Source organism: Aythya fuligula, chromosome 1, assembly GCF_009819795.1.
Source record: "Aythya fuligula isolate bAytFul2 chromosome 1, bAytFul2.pri, whole genome shotgun sequence".
NCBI lineage: Eukaryota > Metazoa > Chordata > Aves > Anseriformes > Anatidae > Aythya > Aythya fuligula.
In genome coordinates this window covers 163,509,154-163,533,135 of record NC_045559.1, presented here as the reverse complement: position 1 = coordinate 163,533,135, position 23,982 = coordinate 163,509,154, and the positions used below count along the sequence as shown (strand labels likewise).

Below are 23,982 nucleotides of genomic sequence, written 5' to 3'. Positions count from 1 at the left end.
GTCTCACCAAGCAAGACCTCCCCAAGGAAACTGTCTCTAAGGGAGACCTCCCCAGGGAAGACCTCCCCAGGGAAGGCATTCAGCTCTGGGCCCGAATGCGGGTCGATGCCAGGTGTCAAGAAGTCCCAAAGCTGTTGGGGATATGGGGAAAGCAGCAGTGGCTGCCGTGGGGCTACCGGTGGCACTGGTTCCCCTTAGGAAAGGTGGCAGGAGCAGACCTGGGTCTCTCGCAGGGTGAAAGGGGCAGCAGGACTAGGTGGTGGTGGCCCTGAAGGGCCGGTGGGGGGACAAGGTGTTGTCCCTGAAGGGGCAGGCAGGGAACAAGGTGTCGCCCCCACAGGCTGGCAGTCCCCAGCCGTGCCCGGCAGGCGGCGGGGACCGCGGTGCGGTTTCTCAGCGAGCGGCTTCCTCGGATTCCTGCGGTCGCCGAGGGCCAGGGGGAGGAGGAAGAGGAGGAGGAGGAGGAGGGAGAAAAGGAGGGAGGAGACGGGGCCGGGAGCGTTAAAAGCAGGCAGCTGAATGACAGCGGCCGCTGCCGGCTGAGGACCGAGCGCTGCCCGGCCATGGAGGGCCGAGAGGACGCCGAGTGCGAGGCGGCGTTCGCCGAGGCGCGGAGGTGGCTGGAGGTGAGGCGCTGAAAGCCCCCGGGGGTCCCCCTGCTCCGCTCCCAGGGGGGCCGGGGTCTCTCTGGGGTCCCGCTCCTCAGCTTCGTTTCTTTGCGAGCAGCCGTGGCTGCTGGTTTTTTTTTTTTTTTTTTTTTTTTTTTTTTTCTCTAAGGGGTCGTTTTGTGCTGTCGGTACCGCCGGCTCCCCCCTCCCCACGGCTGGATTAAAGGCTGGCAGGGCTCCGCTCCTGTAATTAGGGCTCGCAATTTCCTCCCGGCTCCTAAATTACTTCTTTAGCGCTCTTGCTCTGAGACGGTTTGAATTAAAGGCGCTCTTCTTCCTGCCTGTGAAGAGCGTAGGAAATAGTAACCTGAAATTACAGTCATTTACTTCTCTCCTCTTTTATTTTTTCTCTTTTTCTTCTTTTAAACATTAGTGTCTGACTGTACGTAGCTTGTCTTAAATACCTGTGTTTCTGCAGTCACCACACTCAATACAGTAATGCACGGGAAAAGGTTGGAAACAGGCACCTGAGTGCTCGCTGTGAGTCAAGTCGTGGTGGGAGCGGGAAAGCGAGGACAGCAGTGGGGATGCTGTTTAAAGAGGTGTTAGACCCGACCCTGCCCATCCTTTTGGGACATGTTGTGCTTCTAAAGGTGAACTTCAGCAATCCCTCTGTGTGTGTTTCAATGTCTAAATAACTTCATCTTACTTCTGTGTACCCTTCCACCCGTCCGCCTGAGACGAAACCTCTGTGGTCACAAACACGATAGTAATAACTTTCAGAACAGTAAATATTCAAAGGATGGGGTCTGGTACTTTTTATCCTCATCTTTGCAAGCTTGTGGAGACCTGAGTTCGTACTTCTTTGTTTCCTCTGTAAAACAATGACATCTAGTGCTTAAATCCTACTGAGGGAGGGCAGAGAGTTTTGAACTGACAGCACCGTAGGTAAGCGTATCACAAATGATTTTCTCAAGTGTAATTGCTATCTGTGAATTTAGGTAATTAAAGCAGCCATGATATCCCCAGGTGTCAATTTTAAGAGATATCCATGAGTTTAGGCTGTTAAAGTGCCTTTCTCCTGTTTATATATTTCTTGCATTTTTTTTTTTTTTAAATTGGTAAAGCTTGTTTTAGAGAGCTTCGTGAAGATGATGTTATACCATATTTGAAAATTTTAATTTAAGAGTTTGGGGATTTTCCTCTTTCTGTATGATGTTGGCTGGCTCTGCCATGCAACAAAAGCATCTCCCTGCTTGCCAGTAGCACGTGGGAGCAATAGCAAAGCTATGTAAGCGTGAGGTCGATGCTATTTGTTCTGTAGTGGAAATGTTCAGATTCCTCCGTCCCCCTCCTAGGTTATCTGGTTATACTTTGTTTCCAAGATGTGAAAGCTTTTCTCATCTTGAAGTAATGTTTTAAACTCATGCCTTGAATAAACTTTTATTTTAAACAAAGTAACTTAAAAACCTGAAGGTGTTGATAAACAGGATGTTAAAAGTTCTGTAGTGTTGAAGGAAAATGTAAATATTTATTTTCAAATGAAACAAGGTTTTTATTTCAGAGGGTTTGTTGTGTTGCTCTACTCTTTAAATCCAGATCAACTAAATACACAAGGCCAACCATTTCCGTTGTATAAGAGAAGAAAGACATTTTTAGAGTAATGAGACATCCCAAGGTTTTGTGAACCTTGGTGCAAAGCAATGGTATGCATGTGAGTGAGAGTGAAACTTGTAACAATACCTACTCCTAATGATTAAGCCATTGATTCCAAGGGTGAGACAGATTCACAAATATTTATGAGCTTCAAGTTCTTACCATTTTGTAAGGGTTTTGTTTTGTTTTTTGGTGTGTGTGTCAGTTTCCTCTAAAGTTAGAGGAAGATGAAAGCATACAAACACTAGCTAATAGGTATTTAAAATAGTGAGCAAAAACTTCTCTGAACCATTGACATTTCCTTTTGCTAATGAAATCAACATTAGCATATTGCTGTATTTCAATAAAGAGTTTTTTAGTTTTTGAGACTTAATAAATAAATCAGAATACCTGAGCTCAAAGACTGGTCTTTTCTTTCTTTTTCTTTTTTTTTTTTCTCCTTCCAGGAATGGGTAGCTGTATTTGTCAGGTCTCAGGGAGTGGGAGGGGAAATGAAACAAAGTTGGGGTGTTCTTCCCCTCTCCTCCCCCAAATTTTTTCCCCCATCTGTTCTTGAAGTTTTTAAGAGAAAGCAACTTGTGCCCTGCTCAGGTCCACATTCTGCCTGCTCCCAGCTGAAACCTCCATGCTATTAAAATAAAACTGATTAAAAGCAATAACAATAAAAATTGCATTTGATGTCTGGTATTTGTTAAGGAGAGACTTTGTGGTTTGGTTTTGTGTTTGTTTTTTTTAGTTCAAGTTCATGTTCAGGCATATTTTATGATAATGTAGACTAGGCAGGTCTGTAGTCTTTACAATGCAAAGTCCCCCAGCCTCTTGTAAAAGAGGTTTTGCGTACTGTGGAGAACTGGCAGGGGGGTGTTGTTGCTTGTCTTGGTATCCCAAACTCTAATTGAGGATGATTAGTCCCTCTTGGAAAGCTGACTGTCTAGCACACAGGCTCATTTTGGAGAAAGAGTAGTGATTTTCTTGCAAAACACCAAATCTTCTCAGGTGCCACTGTGCTGATGGCTTGTCCAGAGCTCAACATTGTTGGGTTCATGCATCTGGGGCTCTTGGAGTCTTCTGAGCTGTGTGTGTAGCAACTGCTGCTGCTCAAAATCACATCCAGCTTGGCCTTTATTTAGCACCTTAGCTGGGCATATGGTGTGTGCTGAGACCAGAATAAAATGCTGAAATAATGCAGCTTAGAAATAGCTTCTCTAAGGTAGAGCTGTGTTTGCCAGAACTAGAAATAGCTGGGCTTTTACAACGATTTTACTACATTCTGTTCCATATTATAGCTTCAGAAAACCAGAGCTAGTCCTCAAAACCCAGCATTCCTACCCAGCTATTAACTATCCCAAATTGCCCGGTCTGTGTTTCCTGCACTCTTGTTTCAGGAGGTAGGAGGGCAGTCCTACCCCTTCCTCTCTGCAGTCCACCATCAAGTCCGTGTGTGTAAAGAAAGTTGAAATGTGGGCCCTCTCCCCACTGACACCCTGGATCGTTTCAGAGTTCAAGAGGGGCTGTTCTCTTGTAAAACCTCCCAGCTTTACATTTGTGTTCTGTCTCTTAAATGAACCTTAATCTTCAGGTAAATGTCTATGGTTTGAAATTGTTTGCTAAAGCAACTTGAAACCTGACCTGCAAAGTCTGTAAATCTTTAGTTAGCGTGCCCTGAGGCAAATAATGCTTGATTTCTATTTTTTTTCTTCCCCTCGCCGCAGACTAGTCAAATGTACACCATGTACAAATCCTGGCTGAGGGAGGGTGGGAAGTGAGCGTGTGCCTGAATGAATTGTTGGAGTGAAGCAGCAGAGCTCCAGGAAAAGAAAAGCAAATGGAGCAACACTGACGAATCACCCAAGTAAAAACTGGGTGTTGGGCCAAGTCACTTTTAGTATTGCAAACTGCTACAGGGCCTCTCGCCATCTGACCCTCTTCCCCCAGTGGCTGATCTGGTGTTATTGAAGTCAGATGTTCTGAAAGCTGCTCATTTCACTTGATGCTGTCATTGGGAACACCAGCCTTGGAGTGGCAAGCAAGATCCCCTAGTCCTGGGCTGTTTCTCATGCAGGGATGCTGCAGTGCAACAGGAGGAGGCCTTTCCATCACCAGCACTGCCCAGTGTTGATGGAGGGAGGTATTGCACAGGTGCTATTTCTAAAGAGAAGGCTTTTATCATTTTTGCTAGGCAGCTTTAGAGGAATGGACCCCAGCCTATCTGGAGGGCAACTGAAGACAGCTCTGCAGCTCCAATCTTGCCATGGCCATTAAGCAGATAGCAAAAATCTGATTTATCTGAATGCTGCTGTGTGTACGCTAACAGCTTCATTCATTACTCCACTACAGTAGGCTTTTCAGAGTTGAAAGCTATCTCTCTTTGTGATTTGGAAGCATCTCTTACACTTTGGTTGTTGGCGAAATTAATACATGTATATATTTTTTGACTTCTCTTCTGGGAAAGAGAATTGCATGCACATGTACCTCTGCCTGGAAAAGTTGAAAAGCAGACTTGAGGAGTTGCTTGGTAGAAAGAGTCAGCTTCAGGACAAAACTTGAGAGCCAGTACTGCTTACTAAAATCTTTTGGTTTGGACAAGCAGTAAAGCAATCAAATCCAATGAATGGTCTCTGACATGTGGTCACCAAATGTTTCTATTTGCTGAAACCGTTCAGACTCTGCATTTCTACTGTATATTTTTATGGCTTCTGCAAATGTAGCAAGAGGTCTAGCAGCAATGTTTTTCCTGTATTTGCATAGAGATCTTACCTCAGTGATTATTTAGTTTTGTTTTTCCCCCAAGCATAAATCTAATGCATACAGTCTGGTATGGCAGATGGGAGAAATAACTGTAGAGAGAGAAGCTGGCCCAGACTCATCTTACTGTTCAAATCCCGTTCTCATAGAGGCATTTACTTCAGTGGCAGTAATCATTATGAAAAGCTTTCTTCTTGTTTCTGAATGAGGTATTTTCAGATGGTGTGCAGAGAACCAGTCGTTGTACTCAATGGTGTCAGAGTGAAAAATGTTTGCAAGAAAAGGCAAATCCTATATGTTGTGTTGCCTAACCCGTGTCTAGTACTGGCTAATTCTGTCAAGTCATAAAACCTGGGTGGGCTGGTTTCTGGAGAACGTGTTACAGCAATACCACCAAAGTTCTGCCTCACTTCTGCATAAGGGATGTATTTAAGCCCCCATTAGGTAGGTGCATCAATATTTCATTATTGTGTGTAGGTTCTTGGCAGTGAACCCTTGCATGGAGTAAATCTAAGTGTATCCAATTAATATATAGACATGGATTGTTACAGAAGTATACCTGTTAAATAAATATTGTAGGAATTTAAATCCTGGAAATAAAGTTCTCATCGGCTGCAGGCTCTAAAAACACTTTGACCAAATGTCATAAAACAGGCATAGCAATGATGATTTCAAGGGAGAGAGTGACAGTAGTATTGATTTAGCTGGGTGGACACTGCTCACTCTGTTACCTTATCCATGGGACAAGGAGCTTCCCAGAGCTTGGGAAAGATATCTTTGGTATTCACAGAGGTATGTCTGAGAGAAAAGCAGGATTGATTTATTTGCTGGAAGAAAAAGTCTATTTCCAAGGTCCTACAAGGTGGGTTTTACATATTGTCAAGTTAACTATATTTGCGTTTCTCTGAGATGCTTGATGTCAGTTCTCACACCAGTGTGTGATGGGCATGCATAGCTTTTAGCTGAGCTCCCAGGGTGGCTGCCTCCTTTGTGGACAGCTGCCTCTTTCTAGTTTTCAGTGTTTTAATATTTTGCATGAAATCAGCATCTGCAGGCACTTAAAGGGAAATAATTAACTTGTGGAATTTAGAGACATAAAAGTCTTGTAGGTTTGGGAACTGTAGCGCTGTTTAAGGGCATCTACAGAAAAAGTTGACTAAACTTTTTTCTTTTGTATTATGTGGTTACCAACTAGAGTCAGTTGTAGAGTCACTGTTGTTCTTTTCCTCTTGTCTCTTTTGTTTTGCTCTGTTTTTGAACTGTGACCCGATCCTTCCTTAAGTTTTGCGAGGTCATGTGTGTTTACCTCTTGTAGTCTGGGGGAGGAGGTGAGATGATGATTCCTGTATTCAGGAATATATATATATATATATATATATATTTACTACATTAGTGGGTATGCTTTTAGCACCTTTTCTTTGTCAAACACATTTTTTTTTTTCCTTTGGTCCAAATTCTTTAAGTTTTTAAAGAGCACTTTGGTATATTTCATTAGGCTGTGATCTTGCTGAGCTTTGGAAAACACTTAGGTTTTTATTGTGTTTTAAGAACCAGATACATTCCAGCTGTTCCTTGTAGCTACCACTCCCTGTCTTTAAAGTTCCTTTCACTCTTGGAGGAGGGATTTTTATTTTTTTTATAATTAGGAACAATAACAAAACACTACTTTTTTTTTTATGAGACTGACATAACTTTATCATTTATGAAATGGACTTTCCATCTTCATCAGTTTAAAAAGTCTGCATGTGTTCTTAGACACAGTGTACTAGAAATGCTTCTGGTAATTTACGGTGTGCTTGACACACCTTACATATTATTGTGAATTACCTTGGAAGGAGTGTCTTGTTTTTGCTGTTCTTCACATAGCTGAATGCTGTCAATCCAGCAGAAAATCTAACTTTAAAGGAATGCAGTGGATAAGCTATTTTGAAATACATGTAGGTTCTTTAGTTCCTCATGCTGCAAGCAGTTGTAAATCTAGCTTTTTATGAGTAGTACAATATATATATATATATATATTTTTTTTTCAAATGAAAAGCAAGGTGTATGGATATGACTTACAGTATGCTAGCTTCCAGTTGAATGTTTAGTAGTAAAACCTTCATTTGTGTTCCACCGAGAAAGGAAACTTGATTTCAACAGTGTTTTGCATTTGTGGTACAAAACATCTGGGATTACCTTAGACCAGCCTGAGGTTTATTGGCTTGCCTTATGGTTTTCCAGTGCAGGGTGTGTTGGCAGTTTTTTCATCAGCTAATGTAAGAATCAGATTCAGCTCTGAATCACTATTTTTAGAAAATAAACCCAATATACTAGCTTTGGGAAACAGTTATTAGTATATTAGCCAAGAAAAATCAAAATCGTGGTTCTATAATATCTCTAAAGGAATATCTGGCTTGAGATCAATTCAATTAACATAGAGAAAATGTGAAGTGTTGGGCCAGCCCGTCTTCCAAGAGTAAGTTCCATAACAATGTGGTTTTGTGTTATAGCAATGAGGTGTTGGTGAAACTCCAGCCTTTGGTATGTGCTTCTCCTGCCTCCTCTTGTGGTGGCAGTGGGGTTTCTGACCCTCCGGTGATTTGGTTTAGTGCGTCCTTCTGATGATGGAGACCTGGCCTGCTCTGTAGCATTTGTTTGTGTTCAACTGTTTAAGGTATTGTACTTATTTTAGCTGATCAGCTTTATGAGTCTGCACATAAGGATGCACAGAAGCAACCTCTGAAAGGTATCTGCTTGATGCTACACAGAAGCTGTATTTAGGGTGTTGCTGACCCCTGGAGCTTTCAATTGTGGCTTAGGGTAGTTGCATGTGTAAAATAGAAGAGAATAATTTGAAAAGGAACAAGAAGAAAGTAATAACTGATTCTGTTAATTTTGCAGCATTTGGCTCCTGGAGGGTGAGGGCCACCAGTGTTCATAGCAATGGTGGCAGTGGCGGAGCTCACATTTTGATGGCAGCTGTTTGGTTGCAACCCAGCTGGTGCAACTTGTCCATGGAAGAGATGAAGAGGCAGACACCTGAATTGAGACAAACCTTCTCCTTCCCTGGAGGCCTCTAAAATCACCTGCTTCTGCTCATTGCCTGTATCTCCTTCTTATATGACGTGGGAGTCATTCACTAAGCGCCTGGGGTCGAGGTATAAGCTAGACACCTGAATTAGGGAGGCTGGCTTCCATCCATAAATAATGTCTTCAGGATGAATTTCATAAGGCTTAAAAATACAGTTGAAACTGTTTTAAGTAGAAACTCTGCCAGGAGTTTCTGGGCCCAAGCATTTGAAAGTATTTGATATGCTTATCAAGCATCTTCCGCTATGGCAGAAGAAGCCCTTATGTCTTGTTGGAGTTTCGTTGTTTGGAGAAAATACTTTAGATGGTATTGTGCTGTCTCGCCCAGCTGTTCTTCAGTGATTGCCTGCTGTTCATGGGTGCAATCTAATCCCAGATCTAATCTCTGGTGCTACTTGCAAATTCTTTCCTGGAAGTACTTTATTGGCCCCTCTATTTCTGTTTTATTTCCTTCAGGAAGGAATTTGAAAAATCCAGTTTATAGAGATTGTTCTGAGACTTTCTACACAGTCAAATGACTACATCAGTTAGTAATTCATGATGTGATAAAGGATGCAAGCGAACAAAGCCAGATGTCAAAGTAACTGTGAAGAAGAAGAAGTAAAACTGAGATCAAGACTTGACACTACACTTGTGTGCACATGTTTTTTGTTTACTTTTTTTTGCTTTTACCAACAGCTGTGGTACTGCCCTGAAATGCTTCTCTGGGTACTATTTCAGAGTAGGTGAAGCTACATTTCCAGAATGGGAAAAAATTCTGTTCCTCCTTGTGTCCTTTTCTTTTGGCGTTAATACCTTCACTGACAAAATACATGTTTTTGATTTACCTTAAAATGTAAACCTGAGGAAAAATGACCTAGGCATCTGATTGTAAACTTGTCTGCCAATACAGAAGGGTTGTAATAAAGTAATATTGATTATCTGAGATAACTACAGAGCCTTTGTATAATTTTTGAAATGTCATCTGGGCATCTTCTTAGTGAGTTCTCTGCCTCCAATGAAAAAGTTGTGTGGAGCTGCTTTTATTTGGACTGAATGAAAATGGGATGAGGAAGAAGGCGTGAGAGATAGATATCTCTCGCAGACATTTGCCTGATGCTGTAAAGAGAGAGGAAAAAAGACTGATATAATAAACATTGTCTTAATGATTATTCAGGAAAGTATTGCTTCACAGCTACGAGCCTTACGTGTCAACGAATTTTTCAAAGACAAATCCCCATTAAAATGCAGACACTAGTTTACTCACTAATGGCCTAGCTTTCATGCATCTGATAAAATCCAAAAGTTGTCTGTGACTTTGGGATAGGTCTTGCAGACATGGGCTGTATTCTCGTTTGGGAGCATCGTTAAAGACTCCAGGAAGTTCTGCACGTCAAGTGTCAGTGGATGTATTTGGGAGCTCTGTGCTTCAGAGAAATGACAAAGGAGAGAGGTTGGTGAAGTGAAGATGAGAAATGTGCTACTAAGGTTGTTTGTACACAGCTACGTTTTCTTCCTAGAGGAGTGAATTTCTTGCCTTGTGAGTATTTTAGTTATGAATTTTTGTATTAAGGACTGGTTTCTCAAATGCATTGTTTTGCATTTTTTCCATTCAAAAGAGAAGGGGGGAGCAGTACCATCTCAGAGTATTCTAAGTATATGAATGTATTTATTACACTCTAACTTCTCATTTTGTATTTGTAAAATCAGTGTTCATCTATTTCATCTGCCATTGGGCACGGAAGCCTACTGTAAGACCTGTCTGGAAAAAAACATGCATGTATATGTGGTTTATTTTTCTTCCCTTTCTTTCTTACCTTCTTTCTTACCTTACCTTGTATATATACATATTTAGCCTAGCAACTAAAATTTTGTGGCAACGATTTTTGATCTTTCCTGGAAAACTACAGTAAGAAGTTTTTTCTAAACTTGTGTGGATATACTGTGCTTAAGAACAATGCTATCAGTTGTCTAGTTCTCAGTGCACCAGATTATTTTGTCAGACTGAAATACTTAATGTGCATGTTTCAGCAACAAGATTTGGTCTTCATGTCAGTGAGTTTCTTGAAAGAACCCTATCTCTGTCGTAGTAACAAAATATGAGATCTAAGCAACATTTTTCCAATGCCTGTGCAGAGTTGGTAGGGAAGCTGACTTTAATTTTGTTCCCTGTGTCTGGTGAGGAGATGTTTGCATGCAGGTTTCCAGCGGTGACTCATAGGATTGCTTTCTCCTTCCTCTGCAGCCAGCCTAGGAGGCAGAGCAGAGGGTGTGTCTCATGTGATAGTGTGACAAAGAGATCTACTTTTCAGATGGGGGGGAGTGAAATATGAAAGGATGTAGGCGTCTGTCATCTGTCTTTAAAGGTATGCCAGCCTTTCCCACTTCGGTCTTTATTTTTAAATTTCCTTAGAGCACTGTTTCCAACCCAGCTATGCTGTGGCTGTGCTATGGCCACGTGTTATTCTTACCCTGTTTTGTGGAGCCTGTGGGCCCAAGAACCTGATGCAGGCTCAGCTTAACAGATGTTATTACAGGGGAGGATGTGGAGAAGAGAGCCTGATCTCTGTATCCTCCTTATCCCAATCCCAGCACAAGCTCCTCCACTCAAGTAAAGAAATGTGTCCCTTCCTGAAACACTTTTATGTAGGTTGCTTGTTGAGGTAGATGTGACATGTACTAATTTTTAGCCACTTGGTCACTATTGTGATCTACAGATGAGTATAAAGTTGCTGAGATTGGTCATAGGGATTTTATTTTTTGTCAGAGATGCAGATTTATGACCTTCATGAGTTCTGGCTTCATGTATCTGCTTGATCCAGGCCGTGTATGGGAAGTAGCTTAGCTACACAGAACTGTGAGAGCTAATTTAGATCTAGCGGGAGCACATGTGTATGCAACAGCCTTGTGCACCATCAACATCCTTTGAGCTTAGGATGCTGTGAGCTGATTTCAGCAGGACATAGCTAATCCTTTTCTTCATCTGACAAATTGAAGACTGTTACACCATGCTGTTTCACCTTTCTGTTTTGTGGATTTTAAAAGTACAGATCTTACTTCTATGTAACTTCTTTTGTCTATCAGCAAGTTTGTTTCTCAAAGTACCAATAATGCACAAGTTTCTCAGCTACTGCAAAAGCACAATGGCTGTTCATCTTTCTTAAGAGCTTGTTAGTCTTAGTTACGGAGTGCAATATCCTTACCATGAGAAGTGTGTATCAGAAATTTATTCTGAGCAAGCTGTCTTAAATCCTCTCCTACATAGAGGTAGGGATGTGGACTTCACATGACCCTTCCTTTGCTGTATTGGAAGTGTAATGCTATGATAAAAGTAACTAAATCTCTGTGTAAATGTTAGCATTACATAACCCCTCCTGTCTAATTTTAATATGGTTTTAATCCTGTGATTAAGAAGGAAAGTAGGGAGCATGAAGAAGAGGTAGATAAAAATCCACCCTCTTGGTGTGACCAGTCTGATGGGCAGTATGATGTATTGAGGATTTCCTCATTGTATAAGAAACTCTGGGGATTGAATATTATCATACAGCAATATTCTCAACCTGATGGTTGATGTTATGTTACCTGTTTGTTGTTGTCACATCCTTCAACTCTTTCAAGTTTTAGCAATCTCAACTTGCATGAGCAGCTCCTGTTTACTGGTTCAGTTTAAATGATCATCTCTTGTTTTACTGTAGGTCTTACATCTGTAATGCTCTCTGGTTTTCTGCCAAGAAAATCTGGTTTTAATCTTGAATTCTAAGCTGCGTTTTTTTTTGGGAGGCCCTCAGAAGTAAGCATGGATCTTCAGTGTGAACTACAGTTGTGCTAATTTCCTGGATATAAGTGCCAGGACACTTCTTATTTTACACTGAATTGGATCACAGCATCTTATAGCAACTCCCAGTGGTCATTAAAACATCAGTTTTGCTGGTGATGTTTCTCTTTTATTTAAGCTAAAATTAGACTGACATGTCTTGGCATACATATATGGTGCACTTCTTTGTATTAAACTTCTGGCATAATTAGGCTAGAGCACTGTCATGAAAACACAGCTTTGGTTAAAGCCTACAATGACTGGCAGTAAAGTCTTTAATGACCTCTAGAACATTGTATAAGAGCTATTAGAACATAGCTGTCAGCCTGAAGTTGTGAAAAATCTCTGAAGCAGTGGATAGTTCCAGGGAAAGAGGTCTCCAGCAGTCAGAAAATCAGCATAATGTTAGTTTTGAGCCCAAAGTTCCTTGATTCTACTTATATGTATAGTGTTAAATAGTGCTTGTAGATGATGCTTGTTGCAGATACTACTTGTTACAGTCTCTGATGGGGAAACTGCTGCACAGAGCAAACTGGCAGCTCATGTTCTCCCTCTGCATAGATTCATTACTCTAACCATGTTATTCCCATATATGCAGTCTGGAAATACTTGAGGTCTTTGATCTTGAAAACTTAATGTTTGAAGAATGTAAATGATGCACTTCTTTGATCTGCTTCTTAAATTAAATGGTAATTGTGCAAATTACATTAGGCAGCTTTCCACTTAAAGGTTTGTGCTTTTCATTTCACACTACGTTAATTTTAAGCCATATGCTGTTGCTGTTTTTTTCATCAGTGAATTCTGGTAAGGGGAAGATGCTTTTGTTTCTCCATGGTCTAATTATCAGCAGTGTATTTATTTAGTAGTAGACCTTACCATGCAATTTCTCTAATGCCAGAAAATGTCAGTGTGTGTCTATACATTCATAACTGGGGAAAAGTGAGCCTGTAAGGGTAAGTAGTAGGAAAACTACTGAGTTTTGTGTGCCCAGAATGGGAGGACCTGCTGGTGCCCAGAAATGGAGGACCTGATTTCCCTTAAGCTAGTAGTAAATGTTTGGGCAAAAGCTCTGCTGGAATCTGGCGCGTTATCCCAGGCATCTGTTGATAGCAATGTAGCAGAAACTCTACCTGGATTTTTCTGTTACTGGACTATTTGCTGTTTACTTTCCAGATTACTGTCTTCTTCTAATCAAAAACCTGATGGATAATTCCAGGTTCCTAAAATGTTGATGAAACTCATGCAAAGTTCAGTCTTTTCTAATAAGCTTTCATCAGCTTTCTAGTTTGCTTTCATCAGAAAGCATCAGATTTCTAATACGTAGTCAATTTTTCTATCTTATTTACCATAAAAGATGTTAAAGGCCTCACTGCCTTTGTCCTCTTTTCTTGTAAAAGGGTCCTTTGAAGTCTGAAGGCCACATCAAACTGCCAACTAATAACTCGCAAGATTATTCAGAATCTTATTCTCGTGTAATAGTTTCTTTTCAAGCTCCTGTTGGTATAAGGCCAACCAAAAATCAGCGGCTAAACTGAAATGAAGTCATTAATTACTCCCTTAATAGAGTAATTTTTTTGTGGTTTTCAATTGTTAATATATGTTTAGCTATGCAGAGATTAAGTTTGCGGGGGAGAAAGTTGAAGATGGTTCAATGGTGCCGAATGTCTGCCACAGCAGCTTTTAGATGTACCCATGGCTGGAGGAGGATGTGTGTGTGTGTGGTTTTTAAGAGCAAATAAATAATATTTATGTTCCAGATCAAAAGCCATCTGTGGAGTGGGGTTTTCTCTGTTCTGAATATTTTCACTTGGACCTTCTGATGTAGCTCATGCTACAGTCCCAGAATCAGTCTGGTGACTTCCTTTATCAAAGTTAACATTAAATTCAGCATCATGCTGAATTTAAATATTGATGTTTTGTGCTAACTTCTGTTTGTATGTGTTCTGGTGGATTTGAGAATTAATCACTGGTAACTTGCATAGGATGCTAAACAACCTGATTGCTTTCATGTTATCCATCAGAGTTGGGATAGTGCCCAGCTGAACATCTTGGCTAGGAGCTGTTGGAGCAGGCTGACTGCATATTTGACTTTTTTTTTTTTTTTTTTTTCTTTTTAAGAAAAGAGAAAATATTGCCAATTGGAGATAAAAACACTTACTGTGGAAGAGATTGAAAATTTGAAATCACTGTTCTGAGGTTATGGAAGTGATCTGCATTGGGTTTCTGTGCTTCAGTGTGCACCTTCCCTATTATGATCCCATTCAAGTGGATAACAACTTATAAAACTTCCTAGTAACTGCCCTAAATAAATAAGAATGAACTTTTGTTTTTTATTATTATTTTTTTAATTAGAAATTGGACTAGTAAAGTTCTTTTCTCTTTGTTTAAGTGAAGGCAATTCCAGACGATCTTTTCCAAATTTCCCTGTTGTGTATTCCTTTGACTTTCACATGTATTTGAAAAAGCAAGACCTGCAGAATCATTAAAGAGCCAGCCATCATATGGTTGTGAACTGAAAATATCTGGTGAAAATCCTTTTTGCTCTTTGAAAATGGGTTTGGGCAGGGGGAACCACAGGTGCCCTCTCTCCTCTCCTCTTCTCCAGCTCTGCTATCCTGGTGGGTTCAGGAGCAGGACCTTACAGGGGCCTTGCACAGCTGCGTGTGGATCCTTAGACATCTGTTACTTATGGTTCAGTGATGTCACTCTGGTTACTGCTTTTTATTTTTTCCTCCTTTTAATCCTAATGGGATCCTACTTCTTGTGGCTTGAAGAGGGGGCTGGTTAACCACTGGTGCTCCATTTTAAAGCTGTTACTTTAAAATATTTGGTGATATAGAACTCTTCGTTGTTACTGTTCCTTCATAGTGATTAACTTAAATTTAAGTTAAGCAAGTCATTAACTACAGCAGGAAATTCTTCAAGTCCAGATTTTTTTTTTTTCCCCCTCAAAGTTGAGGAACTTGGCACAAATCCATTTCCCAGGTGCCCAAGAGCAGGTAACTTGCATTTCCTGGTGAATGATGTTGCCAATTTAAAACCTTTCACTGTTCCTTTAAGGCTAGCCCAAAACAAAGCAAAAAATAGAAGGCATTAAACTTCAGACCAAAGCTTTGACTTTTAATGAATTGTTGGGGATGGAAAAAAAATTTGTAGGTGTCTGTTTCATGGATTTAAAAATGAACAAACACAAAGTAGTGTCTGCTGCCACATTCAAAGCTGCTGGTGTGAGAGCCTCCCCCTTAAAGCCAAACTTTCATCAACTTTCTGGAGTTCCCCATTTCTTTCCTGCATAATTACATTTCTAAATTCTTTTTTTGCGGACACTTGTAACCTCCTGTATATGAGTCTCTTCTAAACAGAAAAATAGGTGTTTAAAAAGCATTGTGCTCAATCCAACTCTTATTTCCCTCCCTACATCATATAAAAGTCTTGACAGTGGCATCTCATGCTAGACTTGCTCCACATGGGCTTTCTTACCAGCAAAAATGTAGTACTTGTTTGAAATCTCAGGAATCCAAAAAGACTGAGTTTTAAGCTTTTTTTTTAAATTGCTTGTGTCTTCCTGTAGATAGATAACTATCACACAACAGGCTTTCTTTTCAGTATTATAATAAATAGCATCTTCTGTCTTTTAGGCATTAGGTCTTGAAATCATGTTTAAATTAAATGCTAGTAGTTGGATGAAATGGGCTTAGACAGATTTTACTTTGTGTCAGTGATTTAGAGCTAATCATTTACAAATTGCTGAGCTAAGGGGCACAAATTAATGGCATTCCTGCATCTTAAAATAACCCTCACTATGTCATACTGAAAAAATGTGTATTTGGAGTTCAGATGCTGTGAATTGAACAAATGTTTCATTTATGTGGGGGAGGAAAAATAGGATCAAGGAGCTGAGTTGATATCTTGTGTCAGTTATTTTCTGTTAAGCTGAACAACGTATGTTCAAGTAGTACAACATTCTTTGCAACATTTACATAATTACTATAAAGAGCTATGAAAAGTTTTCAGCCATAATATTTTTTATGTTAAGTATTTTTGTCTTTTTTTAAGCAGAAATATGGTTACGGAAAATTCAGATTTTCATCAAATCTGAGAACTTTGCACAAAGCAAAGCTAGTGTAAGTGATAAGCATTTTGCTGGTTTAAAAAAAAAAAGGTCCTGTGAACGATGTCTTCCATTACAGTGTACTGCGACTTGCTGTCACCCAAGGATTCAGAAGGTATTTTGCAGGGTTTTTCAACTTTCCATCAGTGTTTATAAGAAAAACCTTTCATTCCAGAATAAATTATCTTAAAATGATGTTGAATGCAAGTTTCAGAATTGCTATATTGTACCTTCTTTTTTGTTGTTTTGGGTAGCTATATTGTAGACTCAATATATTTTCCGTCCATGTAGGTAAGAATCACTTCCTTATTGGTTTTCTTGGATGTTACTTAATTTAATAAAGCAAATTAAAATTAAATTTTATTAATAATATTAAATTTTCATTTTAATGAATGAAAGCCATTGTATCCATTGAAAACCATTGAATGAAAGATGAGTCATGCTGTTAGGCTTGCTTTTAGTGAACCCAAATCTACCCTGTAGTCTCCATTGACAAATTTGATGCAAGGACTGAGAGTACCTTGTCATCTTTTGACAGAGACACATACTGGTCTGAATTTGGCATCTGTATATGTAGTGTTTACTATATATGTATCCTTCTGTTTGTTGCTGTTGTTGTTATTTTGTTTTTTGTTTGTCTTTTGGGGAGGATAGGGGTCTGGCTAGTGTGTCTTTAAAAGTTTTATCCAGACAAAATCTTGGAGGGCTGCCTCTGATCTACCAGCTTTTGACTTCCATAACTGGGATTTTTTTGAGGTTTGTGTGCCAGCTGCTGTTACTATGAAACATTTGCTCATCAAGCCTTAGGGTTTTCTCAATTGACTGGGGTCCTGTGAAGTGTCCCTAAAATTGGTGTTGAAGTTGTACTGGACTGAACTGGACTTACACAGAGATGAGCCTTGTCCCGCAATAAATGAAGGCAAGGTACAAGACAAAGGGGTAGCAAAGGATGTCCTCCTCACTGATTGCGGCAGGGTTATCACAGAATCACAGAATTTCTAGGTTGGAAGAGACCTCAAGATCATTGAGTCCAACCTCTGACCTAACGCTAGCAGTCCCCACTAAACCATATCCCTAAGATATGTAGGCGCTGTGCTGGCCTCGCTGGCAGTGCATGCTGAAGAGGTGGAACAGGCAACAGAAGCGTCTCATCTCATCATTCTGACCCTGTTTCTCTACTTCAAACATGAGCAGTAGATCTCCATTTTTGTCCCATTTTGTTTCTTCCATTCTTTCCTCTGGTAGCAAGACAATGTGAGTGTTTCTGCATTGTCTGCCTTGAGGTGGCAAAAACTTAGCATTTTTTGTGTGTCTAAACGACTGGCTTTGAACAGGTGGATTCATATAGCACCTGTGACCAAAAGCTAAGTAATGAAGTCCAAACCTGAACTTACTTCAAATGTTCCCTTCCAAAAATGTTCCTGTTATTTTTCTTATGTGGTTCTTCAAAGAAAACAATGGAGTAGCTGTAGCAACCCTTTCCACTGGTAGCTGCCCTACTCCTGTACAATTCTAATTGGAGGTGCCCAGAAACAGTACTTGGTCCACCAGAGCCTGGAGGCTAGTCACTTATTTTTTTCCAGATCAAGACACCCCTACATTGTAGAAAGGAAAAGGAATGTGTTGTCTTTTTTTTTTTTTTCCCCTCTTGTCTGACACAATTATGTGATCTTCATGGCGATGCAGAAAGTAAGCTGTGCAAAGACATCCTCAGCACCACCACCATGTGTTCTCCTACCCTTCTGCAGGCATCTCCAGTAGTTCCAGGGCAGCAGATAGCTGGAGGAGCACAGGGGAACTGCCAACACCATCCCTAAACTATGCGTTATTAACAGTCTTGTGCATTAGGAGTGGTCGGTTTCTTCCCCCCGATTCCCAGCAAGTGATGGGAATTAAGTAGAGGGACTTATTTTGTGAGCAGAATTTATCACGGTGCATAAACTAGATTCAGCCAGCAGCTTAGTTTCTAAGTTCTAATGTCTTATTTCCCTATGCAATTTTTAACATTACATTAGTTATAAAAGGTCTGGTGTTTAGGTTATATATGATAGCGTATGTGCCATTTAAAATGTGTATTTTCAGACATGGTAATTATCCTACTCTGTATAATTACAGGTGCTTGTGTTTTGGGGAGAGAAGTATCTGATCACCCCCTTCATGGATATACGACTTCTTTGTTTTTTGTTTTTTGCTCTTTTTTTTTTTCCCATAACATCAAGTCATAAGAAACATGTTTGAACTTCTGAGTTCTCTTTTAGACCATAAATCCTATAAATTAACTTCTGATTGTAGACATTTTTTGCTTTCAGCTTATCATGTGTTTTATAGCAGTTGCTGTGATGTACCTAATTCCAAAACAACACCAAAAACAGCAACAAAAAATCTTTGTTCTGTCTTACGCCCTAAATCCTGCAAATGCATACATGCTTAACTAAAAGTTTTCTCTTGGTTTTGTATTCAGATGTTGAGACTGAATGAGTAATAAGGTCTTTCATGTCGAAATTGCATGCAGGGCTCAGAGGTCACGTAGTTCATGACTACTGTCTTGTAAGACCGGATATTTTTATGCCTAGACCATTCCTGGCATATAAATTTTTTTTTAACCTGTTAAAAACAGGCAAACTAGTCTATGGTATGTAGCTTGTATGGTTAATTTTTCTTTCCTAATATGTGATGATCTTTGCTGCAAATTATCAAAGAACAGAGAATTAGTTTGAACTTTGCAAAGTAGTGTTCCTTCTACATCTCAACTCTTTATATATTTATATATATATTTATTTATTTTTTCCCCCTAAGCCTCTTTGTCTTGTCTTCAAGTGCAGTGCCAGCAATAGTGTGTTCTCTAGCTGGGACCAAACTATGAGTAGGACAACTGCATGCGAATTGGTGAACGCCCACTTAAGGAAGCAGCACTGCATAAAAACTGACTATGAACTGAGTTGAAATCTATTATTAAAAAAATATTTTTATCATTTTGAAATGTACAGAATTATCCTATTTTTGTGTCCAGTTGTCCTATTTTAAGATTTTGTAACTAAGCTCCGCTGAATGCTTTCTTGATGATTTTTAGACTGATGCTGCAATTTATGATTAGAATGACAAATGCTCTTCTTCCCCCACAATGCTTGCACAGCTTTTTGGTTTGGGTTTAGAAGCAGTATGGTTATAGTCCACCACACAGTTCTGTGAAGAACATGCTAAAAAGTCACGGAATTCAAAAAAACTTCTTTTGGATCCAGTTTAGTTCTGTATCCTCATTTGATGTTACACCTCAGAAAAATGTTCCATATATGTGTGTTGTCTCTTTCTACTTCCACATCACAGCCTTGGAATCTTTTTATCTAGACTGGATTTCCACAGTCTGTCTGTCTCTAGCTAGTTATGCATCTTTTTTGCCAGTTGCATAACTTAATTCCATCTATAGCCTGTCTATTGTTTTCCTTCTTATGTACCAGACCATCTACTTTACCAAAGCAGGAAAAAAACAGATTTACATGACATGTCAAACCAGAGTGGTGTCTCCCTGAAAACATCTACAGTTTGGGAGCAGGTGGGGAGAGTCAACAATTTTTAATAGCTTTCTAGAAACCAAAGTTGAGGTTACCAGACTAAGTATTTTTATGATTCTGGTTTCTTCTCGAACCCTCACGTGCCTAAAGTATCTTTATTTTTTATTTTTTTTATTTTTTTTTCCAGTTAATAAGACCTTTCCAGCCCTTTGAGTTAAAAAGAATCGCTAATGACATAGTGTGCTCTAGAACATGCAAGAACATAATTAAGTAAATTTCCCCAGGCTTTACCATCTTGTATGCTTTTCTTACACTCTCTTGTTGTTTTCCCAATTCTATGCTCCTCTGAAGAATCTGACAGGTAGCTCTTTAACTGAACATCGCAGCCATCTTGTCATGAATTATTTATTCAGCTTCACATACCTGACCCATTCTTTCCTTCTTTTTTCTTCTAGCATGACTACAGAAATCATTTCATATTTTTGTCTTTGCTATTTTTTTCCAGACTCTTTATTACATTAATTATGGGATTCTTGTTCACTTCTTTCATTTTTGTTAATTTTTATTTCTTAAAGACATCTCACTTAATAGCCTAAAATAAACAGTGGTATGATTCATTTTCTCATCACAGTTTTGCTGGAATACTCTGGTACACAAAACAAAACTAACCAGAGCATCTTGTTGTTTTGATTGAACACTTAACAGATTCTGTAACAGCCTTTAGAAGAGTAAATAATGTTTTGAGCTGAATTGCAGGGCAGTGTTCAATTTATACACTGCTGTCTTTATACACTGACAGCAGAATTCAGGCTTTTGTCTTAAATCGTGAAAACCTGTTGTCTTTATTAGTAAAAATCCTCATGTGGGAAACTGAGATGTCTTGACATGCCTTAAAGTTTTTCCACATTTTTAGAATATTAATTGTAAAGTTAAAACATACAGGACATCTGTGGTATTTGATACAACCCATTGCTGACAGTAATAACCAGGCATTTGTTGCTGGAGCTGCAGTAACATTTTTGAGGCACTTGCTGTTGTAGTTTCCAGCAGATGGTGGCTGCAACTAAAGGCAAAAGAAAGCATAAAACCATGTGGGGGTGACTATTGGAATGGTGTGTGTAGGTAGGTTCTTGGCATCAGGGTGAACTTATTGATTTGAGATTAGTATCTCTTTCCTAGTTAAACATGGACTAAAAAGTGCATTCACTAGTAAAACTGGTGGCACTGGGCATTGTGCCACTGTCTTTACGTTCCTTAGTCAAAAATGTTACCTAATGGGAGATATAGTCTGAGGTTTGTACTTATTTGATCAAGTATTTATAATCTGACCTTGATCATCTTAGAGCTGAGGGAGAACAGGAAGTCTGATAGAGATCGTGTGGCTTGATTTTGAAGTGTCAGTTGTTATGGGAGAGGAAGAACAAATATTCTTTGAGCGTCTGTGATGAATACTGTATATGTATTAATATTAAAGACTAATATTCAAGGCTAAGGTCTGGAAGGAGTCTTAACCGTGATGAAAAGCGCAGGTTAAAAGTAGCACATCATGATGGATGCCTTTCATCCAGATTTGTGTTCAGTGATGTTAGTGTATGGGGTGTTAGGAACAGAGTTTATTTCCAAACAGTGCTGTCAAAATTCACCATAAACTTCCTAGACTTGTACAAAAAAAAAAAAAAAAGCTTGCTGGTCTATTGTAGAACAGTTTTGTAGTGAAAATGAGATTAAGACTGCATACACCTAAAACCATTTGTTCGCATAGGCTTGTGTTAGCAGTGGAGTCTGTATATTGGTGTGCTAGGTTACTTTGCTAGTATCTATCATAATGCTGGTAAAAATACAGTGCCGTAGTGCACAAGCCTGAACCAATGTGTTCCCAGAGAAAAGTTGCTAGGACAGCTTAGTAGCATGTGTCAAGTCAGATGCTAAAATAATAGCCTATGTGCATTTATGTAATAATCAAATGTGCAATTTATAATAGTTGACAGGATAATAGAAATACGAGGGGAAAAGACAAGCTTGGGCACTTAATTTTTGTGCTTCAGAGTGTAAAATAAAAGTAGCTTTCCCATCATTTCTTTATTCTGGATAATTGCAGGTACTGAAAATCTCTTATTCAGCTGAAGGCAGTACTTTAAAGAAAAAAAATGATTGTCAAAATAAATTCCACTTTACGACAGCAGAGGTCAGAATATGTCAGAAGATACATGAGATCAGTTTTCAAGCTACACCCGGATTGTGTGTGAATTTATACCCCAAATAAATGCAGGCCCTCAAATTGACATACCAGTCTCGGAGAATGTTGGCCAGCCTAAAATATGTGAGGTTTTTGTGACATATTCATGGTTACATGCCATAGTTTTAAAAAAAAAAAAAAAAAAAAAAAAATTAGATCCATGCAATGTCTTTTTAATATTCCAGCTATTTCCAGCCTTCCCTGGACACAAGTTCCCCTACCCTACTCTATATCATTTTTTTTTTTTTTAATATTATTTTTTGAGGCTTACTTGCTTAGAGACTTCTTTGCTATATGCGGAAGTAGGATGGGTTGGAAAAGTTATGGGTGATATTTTCTCATACTGTAATGATTTCTGATGCAAGAGAACTGTTTGTGAAGAGATTTGCTGCTCTCCTAATCCATGTCTTTTACCACTTAATTATAGAGAAGGCCAGAACTCCTGTACTCTAAATATGGAAGTACTGGTATCATCCCTCCCCACCCCGGGAACATGCTTGCATACCTGCTGCAGGTCACTGCAGGATGCTGGGCAGGATGGACAACTAGTTTAATTCAATGGGATAATTCCTGTTTTAGTCTGTGCATATTGTGCAAGTAGGGTCTGGATGCTTCAAGCCAAAGCTGAATCCAACCTTTTGTTCAGGCTGAAAATATTTAAGAGGATGTGTGTCCAATAAAGTGCATTATTTTGTGATGCCCCCAAACAAAATTAAATCTTGCACAGGAAATAACATCAATGATATGAAGTACCATTCCTTTCTGTCTGGAGTTTCAAATGAAAAAAGCAAAAACCTCACTCTGCTTTGATAAAGCAGTGACTTAATGTTAAAAACATTTCCCAGTTTTGTTTTTGTTATGGTAGGAGAAGTGTCTTCAGCTGCTTTACTGAACTGCAAACAAAATGTTGGAAATTTCATTTAGAAATGTTAATTAATTACCAGATCAAGCACCAGAAATTGGCATAACTTCATGAAGTATATATAGAGGAAAATGTTTATATTGCGGCAGTCTGTGCTTTGTCTCTGTTGCTAGGCAGAACTTCAGACATTCTTGAAATCTGTGTGCTCTGGAAGGCATCAGATCATAGGAAACCATTGGGGTTCAAAGATGAAATGCTTGAGGCATCTTGCCTAGAGCAGAAGAAAATCTGTCATTCGTGAAAAAGATATTCTTCAACTTTGAGAAACTGCATGGATTATTGATAATATTTCTCCATTTAACGCATTATTACTTTAAAGACAAAAGGAAGTTAAGTTATTGGTGAAAAATTCCCCAAGTGCATGCATCTGTTTATAATCCAAAAGCTATGTCTTTTCTGTGGTTAAAATACCCAAGCTTAATGCTACAAATTCATGGAACCAAGTAGTCTTCCAAGAATTTTTTTTATCACTCTGGATATTAGATTTTCTAATATGATTTGCCTGCATGCATGTTGGTGTGGTTTTTTGTGTGTGTGCACATCTTGTGGGGGTTTTATTTTTTCTAATTGCTGTGGCTGTATAATTGGAAGAGATTATGTGAGTATACATGAACCAGCACACCAAAGGTTGGAACCCCTATTTCTTCTACATATGAGTGTAGGTCCGCACACAAAAATTTACGTGCATCTGCCTGATATATCCTATTTGTCGATAGTCCCTCGAGAAGAATACATTTTTCAGCAACACAGATTTTTTGAATAATATCATAAATATTTGGTTTAATTTCAGTGATATTGAGGATCCCTACTTTAAATATTTAATGGAGTCAAGTGGAAACCCTAGAAAATATCAGCCTCACCCTTGAAGGGCATTAAATTGTTTGCAAGGAGACCTTAGCATAAAGTCTGGCTAGATGATCTTACAGGTCTTTTCCAACCTAAATGATTCTATGATTCCTGCAAGGAGATCATAATATAAGCAAATTATAATTGTGTTCTGAAACAAGGGGGCGAGGTTGGCTGCTTTTGACTAGCTATTAAATCCTACCTCTGGGCAGTGCACATAGCAACCATGTGTAGCTGCTATGACGGTCAGACTTATCTTTGGTTCCTCTAAGCACACCCTGGTGAGGAGGGAAGCACTCTGTCAAACCAGTTTGGTTCCTTTAAGAAAAAAAAAGCTTCATGTGTGGTGAAGCAATAAAATGGCTGAAGGAAGTGTCATGCTGGAGGTGGCTGACTAACACTTTTGGTTCTGTCAGTTCTCAGCCTGAAAGAAAGGTTGAGTGGGGAGTGGCAAAGGCTAAGAGGAAAGATGGGCAGACTGTTC

At 39.3% G+C, this 23,982-nt stretch overlaps 1 protein-coding gene across 2 annotated transcripts in view; it reads left to right on the top strand.

Annotated features, from left to right (window-relative positions):
• The first annotated feature begins 521 nt into the window (after positions 1-521).
• LMO7 (LIM domain 7) overlaps positions 522-23,982 on the top strand; it is a 129,059-nt gene continuing 105,598 nt past the window's right edge. Inside the window, exon 1 of one of the 2 annotated variants that reach the window (XM_032198957.1) lies at positions 522-626. In XM_032198957.1, coding sequence (XP_032054848.1) covers positions 564-626 — 63 coding nt within the window. In that variant the 5' untranslated portion in view covers positions 522-563. The remainder of the gene's footprint in view (positions 627-23,982) is intronic. The other variant, XM_032198950.1, reaches the window with a different exon arrangement.